Source organism: Carcharodon carcharias, chromosome 9 (genome assembly GCF_017639515.1).
Source record: "Carcharodon carcharias isolate sCarCar2 chromosome 9, sCarCar2.pri, whole genome shotgun sequence".
In the NCBI taxonomy this organism is placed as follows: Eukaryota; Metazoa; Chordata; class Chondrichthyes; order Lamniformes; family Lamnidae; genus Carcharodon; species Carcharodon carcharias.
In genome coordinates this window covers 12159783-12176117 of record NC_054475.1, presented here as the reverse complement: position 1 = coordinate 12176117, position 16335 = coordinate 12159783, and the positions used below count along the sequence as shown (strand labels likewise).

The following is a 16335-nucleotide window of genomic DNA, read 5'->3' as shown; positions in this document are numbered from 1 at the left end:
CCCCCCACCCCCACCCCCGCACTCCCCTCCCCCCCACCCCTCCCCAACCTCAGTCTTGTGTAGAAAAGTTTCTGCCCTTCCTCAGTCCATGCAGAAAGTACCCCCGCTGCTCCTAATCCATGCCTGATATTTTCCCTTGTTCTAACCATGTAGGCACCAAACCCCTCTCTCGGAGTTCATCAACCCCTTCCCTCCCAATCCATGTTGACAATCTACTTGCCTTCTCCCCACTTGCTGTTGACAGCTCCCACCCTCCCCTTCACCATCTCCAGTTAATGATAACTATCTCCTCCCCCTTTTCCCTCCAGTCCCAGACAACCCTGGGGGCTCCCCAGCCTTTCCTCCACCACCCCCAGCTGACTCGTCACATCCTCCACCATAGACCATCACCATGGGCCTGCAGCAACTGAATTAACCTGGATACAAAGACCAGGAACTCCAGAGCGAGCGAGAATCTCTGCTTAGACACCCAGTAGGACTCGGGTGGGAAAGGTGGTGATGGGGGGGATCCACACTGACCTCCATCATGGAGGCATGGGCTAGACCCTCAAAATATTCAGTGAGGGGAGGGGAGTTTTACTTCTCCCCCAATCCTCCATGCAGGCAGAACCCCCTCCTCACGATTGAACTCCTCCCTTACAATCGTACCCACAACCTACATGCTAATCCCTGACCACAACCTCTCTCACAGGGCCTCCGAACTCCCTCCCTAGCCTCCCATCTCAATCCCGACTTCCACAATTCCTCCCTTCCTGCAACCTACTCTCTGGCTGCAGCTTTTTGGCACAAACCTTCCCAGCAGGTTGGCAGCCCCTCAACCTGTCTGGGAAATCAAATGAGATCCTGCCCCCAAATCCATCCCCCACTCTCTCCCCTCTGCCCCCATAAATATCAGGACCTAAGTATCTACATCAATACCAGAGAGTTGATACATATGCAGCTAATATGTAATGAACCCTACCAATGGCACAGTGCTCACTAACAACAGGCCCAATTAAAGCCTTCAACTGATACAAAATGTCATTTTTAAAAAGGAAACCAATTCTTCTAATTTTATCTCTAACCCCAGTTCCCGGACAGCCCCTTTGCCTCTCTGTCTACTCTTCATTCTAATGACACTGGAATGTGAGTCTTAAGGAAAAGACAGTTAGGGGATGATGGGGAGGAGGGGGGAGCTCTAGGATTTCTTGGAAGCTGAATTGTGACAGAATGTAAGATCTGAGATTTTGGCCTTTTTTGTGTTGGACCAGGAGGAACCTCCAGGAGGTAGGGCACAGGGAAAAATAAGATAGACATGACCCTGTGTGCGATAATCCTCCTTGACCAGTGTGTGGTACCCCCTCACCACCCCAACTCCCTCGACCCCACCACGAGTTCCCCACCCCCACCCTCCACAACCTCCTCACAGTAACAGAGCAATCTGCCCTCTCATTATTAACAATGGAATCCAATTATTTGCCAATCTTTTTGGCATTTATGGGTTCATTTTATGCTTTAAACAATGAAAGGAGGGTCTGCTTACCAAAATTCCATCTGACATAAAAAGTACGACAGCGCCTATAATATGGACAACAAAGAAGGTACAAGGAGCTTCTTGAAGGTGCAATCCCTTGAGGCAATCAATTAGACCATCAGGCTCTGCAAATTAGGGAAAGAAACATTTATTGAAGGGCGCTGTTACATAGGATTACTTATACAGCACAGGAACAGGCCATTCGGCCTAACAGCTCTATGCTGGGGCTTATACATCACATGCGCCTCCTCTCCTCCTTTTTCTAGCCCTATGAACACAGCAAGCCACTGACTCCATCCCTCCCCAATGGTTAAAAGGTGATCTTGGTGTCATTTTTGACATCACGATGACCTTCTGGCCACATACCTGTCCCCTCACACAGACTGCCCACTTCCATCTTTGTGTTCTGCCTCAGCCCATCTGCTGCTGAAGCTATCATTCATGCCTTTGATACCTCTAGGACTTGTATTTATATAGCACCATTCACAACCTTAGGGTGTTCCACAGTGCTTTACAACAAGTGGTACTGTTGAAGAGCAGTCACTGGAGTGATGTAGGAAATGTGATGGCCAATTTGTAACACAGCAAGTTCCCACAAAAAGCAATGTGATAATGGCCAGATAATGTCAACCAGAGGCCTGAAGCTCTCCGTTGCTGGCAGTGGCATGGGAAGGGCGGCTGCTGCCAATATTGCTCCGAGGCCTAGCCCGAGGATCGCTGCTGGATTCCTGGACACAGGTAAGCATGGTGGGATGGGGTCACAGGGCGGAAGGGTCACCAGAGATAGGGGGGCAGGGAGGCTGGAGGCAAGGTTGGCTTTCAGCGCCCCTCCCTTCTCAAGGATTGGGCACTGAGTGCCTGGCAATGAGAGCACCCGCCCCCCCCCCCCCCCCCCCCCCCCCCCCCCCACCTTGGCCATGAGGGCACAGGCAAACTGACAGGGTTTGCTGGGCTGGGCAGCCTTTGAGAAACACAGGAGAGCTCTGTGAGTCCCAATCAATGAACTGTGACCCCACCATAAAAACAAGAACGCTACACTGCCTGTGAAATTTGAAGAAGGTGGTGTTTCTCCAGCTGCGATCAGAGCAAGAAAGTGATGATCTGCTTGCAGCTTAGGTTTCACAGTCACTGGATAAACTGGTTTCAAACAGCTTGACACCATTTCAAAACCACATCGCAAATAAATTAAAGAACTGATTACCCGTTCATAGAATCAAAGAATGATGAAGCGCAGAAGAAGGCCATTCGGCCCATCCAGCCTTGTGCCAGCTCTTGGAAAGAGCATTCCAATTGGCCTCATATCCATTCACCCCCAAAGCCCTGATCTGGCAGTCATGTTGCCACTGTCTATGTGCTGAACAATTCAAGAGAGAGGTCTAAACCATTACTAGAGCTAGGATAGTAACATCAATGTGGCCCGGCATGTTATTTGTTGCAAAATATTTTTTAATCACAGACACTAACACATCATCATTCCAGTTGCTGTCACACCATGTTTACTGTAAACGGGTGTCATTGTATCTCCATCCTGTCCACGTACTCTCTCTCTCTCTCTCTCTCTCTTCCTCAATATACTCTTCTTCTCTGTCTTTTCCTCCTGAAGGTAGAAAGTTTGGGTGGGGACATGGGTTGACCTCTTACAAAACTTTTAGTTGCCATTTTTTAATATTTGTTCATGGGATGTGAGTGTCGCTGGCTAGGCCAGCAATTATTGCCCATCCCTCATTGCCCTTGCTCAGAGAGTGTTTAAGAGTCAACCACGTGGCTGTGGGTCTGGAGTCACATATAGGCCAGACCAGGTAAGGGCAGCAGATTTCCTTTGCTAAAGGACATTAGTGAACCAGATGGGTTTTTATGACAATTGGCAATGGTTTCATGGTCATCATCAGACTTTTAATTCCAGATTTTTATTGAATTCAAATTTCACCATCTGCCATGGTGGGATTTGAACTCAGGTCCTCAGAGCATCACCCTTGATCTCTGGAATACTAATTCAGTAACAATACCATATGCCACCACCTCCCCCCAGGAGTTCTAATATCTCCTGATGTAGCTTAGTATCAAATTTTACCCTCCTGTGAAGCTCCTTGGGGTGCTTTACTATGCAATAGGTCCTGTAAATGCAAATAGTTGTTTTATATCTATGCTGACAACCTAGACTATGTCAGCAAACTAGTAATCATAAAAGAGGACAAAATTGCATTGATCTAGCACCCCTCACATCCTCAGGACATCCCAAAGTGCTTGCTGGTCAATGAAGCATTATCAATCAGAGTTGGAATTGGAGTTCCCCTCCAAGTCACTCACCATCCTGACTTGGAAATATATCAGCCGTTCCTTCACTGTCGCTGGGTCAAAATCCTGGAACTCCCTTCTTAACAGCACTGTGGGTGTACCTACACCACATAGACTACAGCGATTCAAGAAGGCAGCTCACCACCACCTTCTCAAGTGCAATTAGGGATGGGCAATAAATGCTGGCCCAGCCAGCGAAGTCCACATCCCATGAATGAATAAAAAAAAATCAATGTGCCATCACTGTTGTGAGCTGAAGAAGCCAATTCGCACACAGCAAGATCCCACAAACTGCAATGTGTGAATGAACGGCCAGATAATCTATTTTCATGATGCTGGTTGAGGGATAAATGTTGGCCAGGTCAATATTCTTAATCTCTGTAAAAAAAAAAGTGCCATTGGATCTTTTATTTCCAGATCAGCAGAGAGATAAGGCTTCAGTTTAAATGTCTCAGCCAAAAATCAGCACATTTCTCCCTTCTGAAAACGTCAGCCTAGAATGTGTTCAAGACCCTGGATTGGACCTCAATCCACAACATTCTGACCCAGAGTTGAGGAAGCTACCAACTGAGCCAAGATCATACTCTGAAAAACTCCATCATGGAGCAGTGCAGTGATGCACTTAGGCCAGTTTCTTATCTTAATGACACTGTTGACTTCCCCTCAGGTGCCAGAAAGGTCAAGATAAGTGGCGGAATTTTATGGCTCCTGCCGCCGGCGGGATTTTCCGGTCCCGCCAAACTCAATGGACTTTGGAATGGCTCGCCGCATTTTACAACCCCACTCCTGCCATGACAGGGCCATAAAATTACGCTTAAGAGGTTGTCTTTAACTGGACAAATGCAGCTTTACTTACCTGATGCGATCGGCGACACCCGCTATTTAAAGGCTGCTGGTTCTAAAAGTTCCAGTCCACACAGGTCCAGCAGGTCACTAAATCCCACACCTGCTGGCACTAAACATAATAAGCTGCATTCCACAATGGCCCTTTAGTCAACGGCCCTTCATATATGACCAAAATGACCATGGCATTGTTATAGAGCCTTGTATTTCTACAGCATCTTACACAACATCAGAATGTCTCAAAGCACTTTACAGAGAACGAAATGCTTTTGAAGTGCATTCACTGTTGTACTGCAAAATCAGTTCTAGGTGTTTACACCAATTAACCATGCACATGGTGAATGTTCTTAGAATATCTAGACCATTATTTTTTTGAATTAATCAGGAGCGTTGACTTGCCAACCAATCAGCACCCTTTTTTCCTGTAATATAAATTGTTGTGATGGTTTGAAATTTGGCATTCTTGTGTTTGTCCTGATGAGTGTAAGACAAAAAGCTTTGACAACATGTCTCCATGTCTCTCTTTTCAGCAATGTTCAAGATCATCACCTATGCTCTCCCAATTTTATCTCCCCCATCCTTTCTCCATTTCAAGCCAGTCATTAGCTCAGATTCTAGTAAGATCTGTGAGCTGTCTCCACAGTTAAGACTATGAACATCTTATTAATAGAGGTAGGAATGGGAGTCCTGGGGAGCATCAGGCACCTGGGAAAGCAGGAAAACCTCAGTCCATCTCAAACCTAATCAAGAAAGAAGGAGCTGGAGAGGACACATGAGGAGAGATGTGGAGCGTGAGTTAATGGTTGGCTTCCCTAATGCATAAGTTGATTAATAGTCTCTTGTGAAAAGGCACTCCAGCATCCAGATTTGATTCATTTCTGGTTTGCTGAGACCAGTGATGGAGCCACCAGAAGGTTGGATGCAATCCTGGAGGTTCAATCACATGATGTTTGATCACATGACAGAAAGTCACATTACTTGATCATGTGACATCTGATCCTGCAACACCTGATTACATTGTCTACAGTTAGCAAACATTATTGCTTTTACTTTATATAGAGTTGGGTGCCCTGTATTCGAATTGTTTTGCTGGTGATTTCAGGCGAGCAGCTGGAGTGTGAACCAGGAGATGGAGGATGTACTTCTTCCCCCCAACCCCGCCACCCCTCACTCCCCCCACCCTGCCATGTCATCAGTAACAGAACAGATTCATGCTCCATTCCTGGAAAATTGCCTGGACAATCCACAGTGTCGGGTGACACTGGCACAGCGCACTGCCAGGCTATGAAGGAAGATAGGCCAGCAAGTGTTCTATCAAAGTTACCCCAGGGGGAAAGAGGAAGAGGCCAAAGTATGAAGCTGGGGATTGTCCTTCTCAGAGCAGGGAAGATTAAGCGGAGATTTAATAGAGGTGTTCAAAAGCAGCCAGGGTTTTGATAGAGTAAGTAAAGAGAAGCTGTCTCCAGTGGCAGAAGGTCAGTAACCAGAGGAAAGAAAGACTAGCACTTATTTATATAACACCTTTCATGACCACTGAGCACCCCTAAACGCTTTACAGCCAATTAAATGCTGTTTAAGGCAAAATCATTGTTGTAATGTAGGAAACACAGCAGCCAATTTGCACACAGCATGATTCCCCAAACAGCAACATGTTAATGACCAGATAATGTTTTTTTTATTGGGTCAGAACGACCACCCAGATGGAAAAAAAACCAGTTCAGGCCAGTACTCTTATTTCTGTTTTTACTGGTGTTCCATTTTAAGGTATACCAGACCAGTTCGGACCAGTGTTCCTATTTCCCAGCTTTTACTGTTTTTTTATTCCCCTTCTTGGCAGGGAGAACACCCCAGCTCTTCTTCGAAAGAGAGCCACTGTATTCATTATGTCCAGCTGAAAGGACAGTGGAAGCAGATTCAATAGTCGCTTTCAAAAAGGGAATTGGATAAATACTTAAAGGGTAAAATATTGCAGGGCTATGGGGGAAGAGCAGGGGAGTGGGATTAATCAGATAGCTCTAACAAAGAACCAGTACAGTCAGAATTGGGTGACTGGACTCTTTCTTTGATGTGTCAGTCCAAGATTCTAAGAACAAGAGGACGTAATCACAAAATCAGAACCAAGTCATTCAGGAGAGAAATTATGGAAAACTCTGAACTGGTAGAAGTATGGAACTCTCTCTCTCACAAGAAGCAATAGATGCGAGCTCAATTAAATCTGAGGCTGATAGGCTTCTGCTAGCTAAGGGACATGGAGCCAAGGCAGGTGGATGGAGTTCAGATACAGATCAGGCATGATCTCACTGAATGGCAGAACAGCTTTGAGGGGCTGAATGTTCTACTCCAGTTCCACGAGGGGCTACTGAGTTATCACAGGGGAGGGGACAAAGGCTGCAGCATTTATTAGTTCTCATGCGCCTGGTTAAAAACATGTCCCCTTCTTCCCCTTCTTTCCTGATCAGTTTCCTCATCGACCCCTTGTCCCCCTGACTTTGCTAACTCTTCGCTGCGGCACAGGTCCCGAGGGATCGCTGGCACCTTGCCCCAGACCCGACTGTCCACATGAGCCTTGGCGTCAGGTGCTACCAAGTTGTTCAACCACAGGGTGCATCACAGACACGCACTGAGTCTGTCCTCAGCCCAAGGATGAAGGGAAAAGCACCGTGGTAGAAATTTTTATCAGTCTTTCCTTACTTTGTGATGTTGACATGAATGAGCCTCCATAAGAAATAGGAGCAGGTGTAGACCATTCGGCCTCTCTAGCCTGATCCACCATTCAATAAGATCGTGGCTGTTCTGACCTTGACCTCAACTCCACTTTACTGCTTGACTCCCATAACTCTCAAATCCCTTATAGTTCAAGAATCCGTCTATCTCAGCCTTGAAAATATTCAGCTTCCATATAGTTCTGATAAAGAATTCCAAAGATTCCTGGTCCTCTGAAAGAAGAAATTGCTCCTCAGCTCTCTCTTAAATGTGAGACTCCTTATTTTGAAACTGCGCCCCTAGTTCACGAGGGGAAACATCCTCTCAGTAGCCGCCCTGTCAAGACACCTCAGAATCTAATGTTGTTAAGATCACCTCTCATTCTTCTGAACTCCCAGGAGTATTAGTTCAACCTGCTCAACATTCCTCATGAGACAACCTCTTCATCCAAGGAATCAAACCGGTGAACCTCCTCTGAACCACCTCCAGTGCAAGTAGATCCCTCCTTAAATAAGGAGACCAAAACTGTACGCAAATAGGTGTGGTCTCACCAATGCCCTATACAGTTGCAGCAAGACTTCGCTACTATTATACTCCATCTCCCTTGCAATAAAGGGTCTCCAGTTTGAACAAGGTCAGCTGCTAACTGTTGGAGGAAACCTTGACTGTGAATCTTAGTTGCAAATCCTGCGTCCTAGACCGCATGTAGCACTGCTGCTATTTAAACATAGCACATTGCTTCCAGCTATTTACACAACAGGCCTGCAATGTTTTGCAAACAAGTTTCAAGATTATCAACCTCCTTCACCTTTCTTGATGCATCCGAGTATATTCCCCATCTAGTTCCAGCTTCACCAAGTTCTTGCTAGCTGCAATGTGAGAAATCGAAGCTAAAGTAGCTCAGGGGAGACAGCAACTGGCGCAGGGTTGAAGCGGCTCAACATGCACGTGTCAGCCATGGTCTCAGTTAGGAGCACTGTCACCTCAGCCTGTAGATCATGGGTTCGAGTCCCAGTCCAGCTTGTAATCTAGGCTGGCATTACTGAGAAATTGCTGCACCATTGGCTGTGCTGTCTTTTGGATGAAATGCTAAAACTGTGCCCTGTAACTGTAAACCTGCCTGCCCTCTGAGGTAGGTGGAAAAGATCCCATAGACCAGTTTTGAAGAGGGACAGAGGAGTTCTCCCCATTGTCCTGACCAACAGATATCCCTCAGCCAACAGATTATATGGACAATCTCACATTGATTTTAGTGGGAGCTTGCTGTGCGTAAATTGGCTGCTGTGTTTTCCACATGACAACAGTGACTACACTTCAAAACGTACTTCATTGGCTGTAAAGCACTTTGGGACAAACTGAGGCCGTGAAAGGTGCTATAGAAATGCACAGTCCGGTTATGTGGAAAACATGTTTTAATATAAAAGGGAGGCACAACACTCCCTCCCTCCCTGGAATGTACGTTGCAAATGCTTTGGTTCCAATAATTCTCGAAAAATGTTTACAGTTGTTTGATGTTTCTTTGGATAAATACACTTGTCGGGGGTTAATGCGACTGTACGGATCCCTGGGTGAACTGAGTTAACAGCAGCAGCAAATGCAGGCACTATAACTGGGGCCAGATTTACCTGCTCCTCTACCTGGGCTAATTGCATTGCCTCGACATAGCTAACACAGGAAAACTGGGAGAGGAGGAGCAAACATCAGTAAGCGATCCCGGCCCGCCTTTCACCCTCTCCTGGTCAACATTCACCTCAACCACTTGTGAAGTGAGCTCCTCCGCTCATTTATCTTGTTGCTGTTTAAGGGACATTGCTGTGCGCAAATTACCCGTTGCCTTTTTCCACAGGCTACATTTGCCGCCACAGCAACTGCAGGGCAGTCGCAGTGATGTCACTGCCAGCAACATGGCAGGTACCCGCCTGCATCGAAGAACAGCGCTTTCCAGGTCTGCCGATAACGGCCCCTATCCCAACCCCTTGCCGCCCCTCTCACAGCCCCACTCAGTATTTTGCTCACCTCCCACTCGCTGCCCCTCTTGTCAACCCTCTCACCCAGTCCGTAAGCCCTTGCCACCCCACTCGCCATCTCGCTCACCGTCCAAATACTGGAGCGAAGCGGCAAGCGGGTGGCGAGAGGAGCCTAGGGATTGTGTGCGGGGGGGCTGGGGGGGGTTGCATGGCAAGCGGGGCAGCGAGGGGGGTGGCAAGGGAGGGTGACGAGTGGGGAGGCGAGCGGGGCAGCAAACAGGGCGGTGAGGGGGGGGGTGCGAGGTGGACGGCGAGCACGGCAGTGATGGGGGGGTGGGGGCAGTGAGCAGGTGACGAGAGGGGCGGCGAAGGGGAGGGCAGCAAGGGGGGCGGCGAGGGGAGGGTGGTGACAATGGCGGTGACAATGGTGGCAAGCGAGAGGCAGCAAGTGGGCGATGGGGTGTCAGCAGCACTGGCTTCCCGTTCCAGGACATGGGCACACAACGATGATGTGAGTGGCACCGACTCCCTGTTCCAGTCGGGTGACAGAAGATACTACATTTCCGACATTAAAACAGTGACACTTAGAAAGTGGCTCATTGGCTGTGAAGCATCATGGGATGCCCTGAGGTTATGAAAGGCGCTATACAAATATAAGTTCTTCTTTCTCCTCTTATGCATTTCGACTGACGAATGGAAAATCAGAAAAGGTTCCATCAGGGTGGCGACCTTCTTCACAGTACATTTTTTGGTACCTGCTGTGCCTAGGGTTTTTAAAAGCCCCAGATGCAAGAACAGAAACATCTGTTTCCCGGCTACCTGAGACAAGAAGGTGGTGAGGAAAGATTTAGCAAGGATTCCAGCTCCTCATCACTACCTTAGATGTTTCCTGTTGGACAGTGAAAGTGTGCAGACGCTGAATGAGACCAGGGCAGGATTTGGCCAGCGTGAGCCGTGTCACTGGCAAGATATAGGGCCGGATTTTCACCACGGAGACGGCTCGTTCAAGCCGGGAAATTTCCCGACATGGCAGACCATCCTCAATTTAAAGTATCCCGACCCACGTCATGTTCAATTTGGTGAGGCGGGGGGCATGGTCGAGTCGAGCCTGCTGCCTCCAGAGAGAGTTCAGAGGCGGCCACAGAGGTAGCAAGCGATGAGGCTGGGTGATCAGAAATACCGCGTTGGTTCACTGAGACTTCGTCCCAGTGATATTGACCAAATAGCCAGTTCTGGTGACATTGACTGAGGGATAAATATTGGCTGACACCAGGGAAAACTCCCCTGAATACAATCTGACATAGCACCACAGGATCGTTTATGTCCACCTGCGAGGGCAGACAGGGTCTCAGTTTAACGTCTCACCTCAAAGATGGCATCTCCAGCACCGTAGCACTGCCTCGCCACTGCGCTGTGGTCAGCCCAGATTTTGTGCTCAGGTCTCTGGAGGGTGTCTTGCACCCACAACATGTGTCTCGGAGACAAGGGCGTTACCAACTGAGCCACAGCTGGCAAGACGGAAGAGGGTGCTCAATCTCGTGAACGCACAGTGCAGCAAGCCTCAGTGCTTTCAGAAGAGGGATGAAAATCGGACAGGATGGGAGGGAAGGAAGAGTGTAAAACCAATTTTAGTGCCTTAGCAACTGTTAACCTCTGTTACTTTTAACTTGCATAAGTATCATAGATTATAGAACTATAATGTATCTAGCAAACTACAAGGGAGAGGGTTGTAATTTGGACTGGTAATAGTCCAGTAAGTGTAGCATTGAACAAGATGACTGCCTAATAGGAACTTGAAGTTCAGCCCATTAATTTAAGAGGTATAATTAGTGCGTTATAAAATGACTGGTTCACAGCTTTTGTTGTTACAGATTGACCACTCTGAATGCAAATAGTATTTAAGCTTTCATCTTCAGTTGCCTGTTGTACATAGCGTTCCACCTAAGTGACGGCAAACAGCCAACATTACACTCACATGCTGATAGCTGGGTGTGAAAGAGGTGTGGACTGACTGGGGGTCAGATTCTGACTGCAAGAGAACAGATGATATTAAATGCATCCCCTACCATCTCTCCCCCCATCCCCCATTCTCATTTCGACTGAATCATAGGAGATGTAGGGCAGAAAAGGTTTGCAAGGATATTTCCAGGGATCAAGGGCTTCTATTACATGGAGAGGCTGCAGGAGCTGGGGCTGTTCTCCTTAGAGAAGGTTGCGAGGAGATTTGACAGGTTTCCAAAATCGTGAGGAGTCCAGATAGAGTAGATAGGGAGAAACTATTCCCTTTGGTGGGAGAATTGAGAACCAGAAGACTCAAAGTTGGCAAAAGAACCAACAGCAACATGAGGAAGATCTTTTTCTTCAAGCAGCCGAGTGTTTAGGATCTGGAATGCACTGCCTGAGAGCGTGGTGGAGGCAGACTCAATCATGGCTTTCAAAAGGGAATTGGATGAGCGCCTGAAAGGAAAGTGTTTTCCAGGCTCCAGGGAAAGAGCAGGGGAGTGGGACTGGCTAAATTGTTTTTGCAGAGATCTGCCATGGTTCTGGACAGCCAGACAGCCTCATTCAGTGCTGATTCTCAGCCTTATTACACCAATGCGCAGTCAAAGCTTTCCTTTTTGGCATTTTCCGCTCTCTATGAGTAGTTAACCTAGTTCATCTCTCTCTCAACCTCACAGGAATAAAAGAGAGAGCCTGCATTTATATAGCACCTTTCACAATGTTAAGACGTACAAAGTGCTTTATAGTCAATGCAATGTTTTTGAAATGTGTCATTGTTATGATGTTGGAAACGCAGCAACCAATTTTCCCACAGCAAACTCCACAAATAGTAATAAGGCAATGATCAGATAATCTGTTGTTATGATGTTGGCCAAGAGATTGGCTAGAATGCGTGGGAACGCTTTCCTGCTCTTCTTCAAAATAGGGTTAGGTGACTTTAGAGGGCAGATGGGATCCTTGGTTCAGAATCTCATCCAAAGGTTCCACCTTCGACAATGCAGCACTCCCTCAGTACTGCATTGGGAGTGTCAGCCTGGATTATGTGCGCAAGTCTCTGAAGTGGGACATAAGTCCATGTACTTCTGATCTAGGTGAGAGTGCTACTCACAGCTAACATGCCCACATGCACATGTGTGAAGACAGATACACTGCATACATATATGTTACCCTGTGTTGACATAGTTTCACCTCTTCGCACTTAATCTTTACCCACCTTTAGCATGCAATGTTCGCTCCTGCTCTGGCGATAATCTGTCCATCTGCAGGTCAGGGGGCAGTTCTTCAGCAGGTAAGAGTGGCACACTTTTCTTACCACAGCAACCTCCAATACCCTGTTTACACATCAGGAAAAGTACTGCAAAGGGCACTGGCAGCTGCAGAGAAAAAAATGTGGGTTAAAGAAAAAAGGAAGGAACTATTAACTCCTGCAGTAGACTGGAGGTAGCATACATTGTCTGTACTGAGCCACACAGACCAGAATTCCTGTTCTGACTTAGCACTGACCCATAGGTTCAAGCCTCCTTCTGTGCTGGACCGATGGAAGGTATGATTCAGTTTCCTTAGGGGGCCTGAGGCAAAGGTTCTTTCAAAGAGCCAACACTGGCACAATGGGGCAAATGGTCACCTTCTGTGCTACGTGACTCTGTAAAAGAGGTTCTTCCTGAGTTATTGCTGTGCTTGTTGTTGGAAAGCATGTAGAGGCTTGAGACACCAGTGGAGTTTGCCACATGGGCGAGGAACCTCATGGGTAGTGATGATCACTCCCATCAGCGGCCTGCACATCTTACATTCCAGAGTGCACCCACACTGCAGAATACTTCATAGTGGAACTCAGGGAGTGGGTGGGGTGGGAGGAATGGGGTTGGGATGATGGTGACAGTAGGACCCTTGTCATCTGGCCTGGGTATTGCGTCCTTTACTCGTCCTGTCATGTATGCATCCGCATCACCTCTTCTCATGGGGGTAACTGACACTTGGCTGAGATGCCAAAATTTGAAAAATCTCAAACCTGCTCCAACCCATCAACTTTCAGGTTGAATAGATACAGCCTTCCAGTAAGTGAGTTAGCAGTTTAAATATTTTAGTGACGCTAGGAGCCTCACACTTAATCTGCTTTGACAGCCAGGTTTCCCAGGCCTTTGGAACGCTGGCAGCTCAAGAGGAGTTTTGGGGATAAAGTAGGTGTCTTTACAGACTGCTTGTGGGCCAGGAGGAGCAGAAGTGTTTCCATAGATGCCCTCAAATCTTTCTTTCCCCCCTTCTTCCTTTGATGCCAACAAATAGTCATTGATATGAAATGTTAACTCTGTTTCTCGCTTCACAGATGCCAGATCTGAATATGCCAAGAATTTTCTGCTTTTACTTCAGATTTCCAGCATCTACAGTATTTTGCTTCTGAACAAGTTATTAGCAGCAACTCACCACACTTTAGGGAGGATGTAAGCTTCCTTGAGAGGGTGCACAGGAGATTGACCAGAATGGTTCAAGGGAGGAGGGATTTTAGCTACAAGGTTAGATTGAAGAAGCTGGAGTTGTTCTCCTTTGAGAAAGGGAGACTGAGTGGAGATTTGATAGAAGCGAACAAGATTATGATAGGTTTAGATAAAGTAGACAATGAAAAGCTGTTCCCTTTAGCTGATGGTACAAGGACTAGGGGATACATTTAAGATTTTGGGCAAGAGATACATGGGGGATGTGAGGATGAATTTTTTCTACAGCTAGTGGTAAACCCTGGAAGTCGCTGTCCACAAGGATGGTGGAAGTGGAGATGATGAACGACTTGAGAAGGGAACTGGATGGGCACTTGAGGGAAATAAACTTGCAGCGCTATAAGGATGGAGTAATGGCTACTGGCTGAATTACTCTCCAGGGAAGTGGCATGGACTCGATGGGCCAAATGACCTCCTTCCATGCCATGATGACTCCAAGTCAGACTCAAGTGAGGGTGCAAGGAAGAGAAGGAGCTATGCAGAGAGTTGCAATGAAACTTCACAAATAGTTCTTAGACAGCAGATGGAGGGCATTTAACATTGAACAAAGCAAACTAGATTCAATGACCAGGTTACAGTGTACCCTGGCAAACAGTCCAGGAACGATACAATCCTTTGGTGAACAATAATGTTTGGAAAAGTTCCTAGCTTCAAGCAATTATTTTGGCTAGTGCTCACCGACAGGATTAAAGTATTTAATTTGTTAAAAGCAACAAAAAGTTGAATGCTCTGAAATTTGATACTTATGATCAATAACAACCTCATGTCTGCACTCAAGTAAACAGGAGTAAGTATTTGAAAGTATTTCCACTGGCAGGAGGAGCAATAACCAGAGGCCACAGAGTTAAGATAATTGGACAAAGATCCAGAGGGACGATGAGGAAAAGCTCTTTCTGTTTTCAACACAGAAATTTGCAATGACATGGAACACACACCTGAAGGAAAGGTGGAAGGAAATTGAACCAAAAAAATGAAAATAAAGGCTTGCATTTATTCAGTGCCTTTCACAACCTCACACGTTCCAACCCACTTTACAGCCAATGAAGTACGTTTGAAATGTAGTCACTGCTGTAGCAACGTTCAAAGCGAATTGGATATATATAGTTGAAAAGAAAATCATTTGCATGGTTATCAGAAACAGTGGGACTAATCAGAGCCGGCACACTCAATGTGGCTGAATGATCTCCTTTTGTGACCTTGGATTGTATGATTCTAAATTCCCTAGGTTAAGTACAGATTGTCGGGTAACTTATTCATTTCTTGTTTGTGGTAGCTCGTACACAGATTGGTTGCCATGTTTCCTGCCTTTAAGAAGGAACTGGTTCAGTTTCTGATTAGGGTACAGATTGAATCATATAGGTTAAAAGTGTTTTTATAGATAATACTTGCTTCCTGCGATCCCGTTGACTGGTTTCAATCACTTGATGGGATTAGAGAGGAATTTTCCAGGGGCTTATTTCCCTTTACAAGCCCTGGGTTTTTTTCTTGTTTTTTTTTGCCACCTCCATGTTTGTAGGTCGGACTGGGGGTGAAGGGGAACAGTGAGGATTGGGGGATGGGAGATGCCATTATGGTGAATGGGCCTGGCTTGATGGACCAGCTGGTCTTTTCCTGCCCATCGTCATCGCACGCTTGTTACAGCTCATTTGCCCTTATTTCCCGATATTTTACTCACATTGATCAGAGCCATGATCCAGAAGGCGTAGGACACTTGTGAGATGACAAACCCATCAGTCGGCAGAACAAACTGGGTCTCATTCACAACATGGTGGGGGACCAGGGATTTTCGAATGTGTGTCAAGTCAGAGAACGTCCCATTCGCAGTCAGGTTGTTCTGTATGCAGTTCGTTTCGGAAAGGAAGGGATCGGCAATCATGGGGCTCAGGAATGCGCCAAAGCCAACACAGAAATGGAGCACCTGTTAGCAAAGAGAAAAGGAGGCCACCAGACCAAGCCAAGAGTTTCCATCAATCAATCAATTAAGAAAGAAGAAAAGCACCTTTATAACATGAGGCCATCTCAAGGCATCATGAAATACACCCCAATCTGAAGAGTCATACGGACTCGAAACATTGATTCTTGTTTTTCTCTCGACAGCTGCCGTTAGACCTGCTGAGTTTTTCCAGCATTTTCTGTTTTTGTTCCACCCCAATTGTGCCTTGGCCCAAAGGTAACTTTATGCGTCTCCCTCTGTCCAGGAATTTTGTAACATTCAGAAACTCCAGTGTAGTCAGATGAACTGCACATAAATCTGCCTATCAGTATCCTGTAATTCAGCCCGTTTTCATTCCAGGCTGTCCTGCAGAGGGTTATCAAAAAATAAAACAGATCTGACTGGAGAACTGGACGCCCATGTTTGACATTTAGTGTTAAATCACTTGCCAACTATAGGCAAAATAGAATAGGTAAGTTGGTCAATTTCTTTTTATTCAAAATACCATGGCTTGTGAATTGAGTTCTGTTTTCTACAGAATCAAGCAAATCACAAAAGCATGGAGAAAGAACTACATCTACATAATATTTA

The 16335-nt window shown here is 46.5% G+C and overlaps 1 protein-coding gene across 1 annotated transcript in view; it reads right to left on the bottom strand.

The window, feature by feature from the left end:
* LOC121282370 (major facilitator superfamily domain-containing protein 4A-like) overlaps positions 1-16335 on the bottom strand; it is a 45278-nt gene that overhangs the window by 5735 nt on the left and 23208 nt on the right. The window contains exons 3-5 of the mRNA XM_041196088.1: positions 15487-15729; positions 12536-12695; positions 1523-1638 (exon numbers count right to left, since the gene is read on the bottom strand). Of these exons, the coding sequence (XP_041052022.1) occupies positions 1523-1638; positions 12536-12695; positions 15487-15729 (519 nt within the window). The remainder of the gene's footprint in view (positions 1-1522; positions 1639-12535; positions 12696-15486; positions 15730-16335) is intronic.